This window comes from Alnus glutinosa, chromosome 8 (genome assembly GCF_958979055.1).
Source record: "Alnus glutinosa chromosome 8, dhAlnGlut1.1, whole genome shotgun sequence".
In the NCBI taxonomy this organism is placed as follows: domain Eukaryota; kingdom Viridiplantae; phylum Streptophyta; class Magnoliopsida; order Fagales; family Betulaceae; genus Alnus; species Alnus glutinosa.
Window position 1 is genome coordinate 10,319,692 of NC_084893.1, and position 3,379 is coordinate 10,323,070.

At 37.6% G+C, this 3,379-nt stretch overlaps 1 protein-coding gene across 1 annotated transcript; it reads right to left on the bottom strand.

Moving 5' to 3' along the window:
- Positions 1 to 732: 732 nt before the first annotated feature.
- Positions 733 to 1,801, bottom strand: LOC133874572 (GTPase activating protein 1-like; the record flags this gene model as incomplete). The annotated part of the gene is made up of 2 exons (XM_062312425.1): positions 733 to 1,026; positions 1,724 to 1,801. Coding segments are annotated over 2 exons (234 nt in total), but the record flags the coding sequence as incomplete, so codon positions are not given.
- Positions 1,802 to 3,379: the final 1,578 nt, after the last annotated feature.

A 3,379-nucleotide genomic window follows, 5' to 3' on the forward strand; every position in this document is an offset into this window, starting at 1 on the left:
TTGTCCTCGGTGAAGGAAGTCTTCAAAGGTACAGGTAGTCCACATCGGCACAAGGGCTTTCCATACGTAGCTTCGCTCTTCAGTAAACACGACATTTTTGCTCTTTAAGTTGACTCCTCAAGAACTCCTGCTGTTTCGAGTTAAAGCGGAAGATACGAAAATGACATAAAGAAACTTCGAGTGTTCCTCTTTTGAATTGTTTATTATTATTATTATTATTATTATTATTATTATTATTTGTTCAGATTCCTTAAACAACCGAGGCTAAGGGCAAAATGGAAAGGAAATCGGCTTAGACGGCACGTAAGGCGTACATGGCCATTTGACCGTTCGAGTTAAAAAGTTTGACTGACGAAAGGGGGCAAACTATGTAAAAATGGTTGTTAGATACTCTCTTTTGGTCGAGGTATTAATTCATGGGGACATATTGACAATGGCCTGTAGTTGATGGGAGGAAAAAGTAATTATCCTTTTTTTTTTTTTTTATATATATACAAACATAAACAAGTTTTCACATTGGCACGACGATGTGTCGCAAAGCTAACATATGGTACATGCCTCATATCATGTACCTAATAATCAGAGTATAACATATATCTATCTATACAGCAAAAAACATAAACTTGAATAGCAAAAATCCCAACTTATACATCTGTCATAAATATATACAACAAATAGCCATTTAACATCTATTTGTTTAAGTCTCATCAACACAATAGTTACATAGGGGTGTAAATCCGGTCCCGGTTCCCGGTTATTGGCCAAAACCGGGAACCGGAACCGGGGTCCCTGGTTATTGTATTTTAGTAACCAGAACCGGAACCGGTACCTCAGTTAACCGGGGTCCCCGGTTAACCGGTTTTCACCCGGTTAACCGGTTTTTACCCGATTACCCGGTTTTCCAGACCAAACAAGAACTATAACACTTACAAGCTTGATAGGAACACTTGGATCTGCAATAGAAAGAGTCAGATCTTCATTCCACTCCGGATTGATGTTCTTCTTCACTACACGAGTCTTCAGCTTCTGCATCAGAAAACATTTTTCATGATTAAAGCATCAAAGATTCAAAATGTACGTTAGCTATAAATAAATTGCTTCTTGAGGAAACATATATAGAGGATTCAACAGATTCGATATATATGTTCTCGGTGTATTATTGAAATAGCAAAATTGTAGTATTTAAATATGAGAAAATTATGCTAGTCATAACTCATAAGAATCAGTTTGCTGATCATAGTAACCAAAGCCAGTGGCCAGTGGGTGAGAGGTGAAAGACAAAATCCTCCCTTTACTAGTCTGCCAACGATGAATCAGATTAAATGGAAAAACAAAGAGAATAGAAATGTAAAAGATTGAGGAAAAAATTAAGAATCTGAAAAACCCAAGAACAGAGTCAACAAGAACTGCAAGGTGGTTTGCTTTTTACATTAAAAAAATTAAAAAAATTTGATCTAACTGTTAAAATGCTTTGAACTTCAACGCCAAATACGATACAAATTACGAACAAAATCAAATAAACCCTTTGTAATCGGGAAAGAGTGAAGTCCTCTGTTCTAGGGACTGTAACACAAATTAAACAAGCATCTCCCAAAAAGTCAACCACCCAATAAGCAACATATGGAAAATTCCAAGAAAGGAGCATGAAAACCCAGAAACCAGAACCAAGAAATGCTCAGAGAGAAGCAAAAAGGAGGAGCAAAAATAGCTTAAACATGTTTACCTGCCTGCCCATTTTGACAATAACATAAGGGTCACTGCTCCTGACATCCCTGACTGCAAGGTTCACCCCTTTCTGGATATGAATGGTGTGTATTTGTTTTTTTTAAGAAAAAATAAGGCTGGAGGCTGGCGTGGGTGCAGGGACGAAACAAAAGAAACAAAAGAAAAATGTAGGGTTTTTACGGTGCAGGGAGTCAGGGACAAAACAAAAGGGTTTTTTTTTTTTTTTTTAATTTAATTAAGTATAAGACCCGGTCCCGGGTATAACCGGGTCTTGTGAAATCAAGAACCCGGGACCGGGACCGGGCACCCTGGGTACCCGGTTTTAAAAAACCAGGTACCTACCCGGTTACCGGTTTTCCGGTTTTCCGGGCCCGGTTAGTGCCCGGATCCGGTTATAACCGGCCCGGATTTACACCCCTATAGTTACATAACACTAATGGCTTGACAATAAAAGTGTCACAGGAACACGAGCCATAATTCCAAAACAGTGGACACCCGTGATCTAACAATTACAACCGTCGCAGCAAGCTTCAGTCATAATATCCCAAGTACACTCCTACAACACTATCAACTATGGCCGGAGTACTAGCAGGCAAATGAACATCATCTATATGGTTGTGAGGGCTTCCCACATCTGTATAGGTGAAAGGATGAGTTCACCAACTCAGTACATAATACCAAAACCTTAGTGATATTAAACTAACTGAGTTTTTACAAAGAACCAACTTTTCCTTTATAGTCTTGCAAGCACTATAACAACTACCAATTTTACCAATTTTATAAACTTTTGTTTAAAAAACCCCCAATAGCGGATATATGGCGTGCTGTCGCGAGCACACAAAAATAAAACCTTACTTCTAAAAATATAAATATAGTAGTGCAAGTAAGGGTCGATCCCACAGAGAGTAATTAGCCGAGTTTTATGCTACGTGAACAAGGATTGGGGGGGGGGGGGGTTTGAGTTTGAAAATAATTTTAAGAAAAATATCAAAGAAACAATTTAAAATATCAATCAAGTAAGAAAACATTGGTCTAAGTCAACTTCCACCATAGGAATTTTACAACTGATCATCGATGCGAATATATATATCAATTCATACTTTGAATATTCACTGTTGGAACTATTTTCCTATCTCTCCTTAGTCGTAGTTAATTAGAAAATAAGCGCTCTAATTAACCCTAACTACTAAACAACCTAAGACAGCGCTATAGGTTTAATCTAGTAGCAACCTTAAGAATTAGAGAGATCGATGAAGCGAAACAACACAAGCACAAGTGGTTGCATTTAATTTCGTCGGATGTTCTTCCTAAGATTTAATAATCACTGAGAAGCAACAAATCATTAAATCTTAGTTGCTTCACAGATTGGAGGGATCAAACAATTACGGATTTGATATCCAACCTAGCAATAGATTGCAATGAATAATAAACTAGTAGTACTCCTAGCAATTAAACGAGACAATCATGGAATTAAGCAAAGAAGAACATCCAATACTCAAAGCATAAATCGAACAATAAAAACAAATTAGATCTCACAGTTTTATTGATTCCGAGGCTTCCGTTTCCTTCGACCAATTATGAAAGTTTAGCCACGCAGGGCCATGACTCAAAGAAGTTAGAGAAGAGGGGAGAAGAGGGAAGATAGAAAATGTCT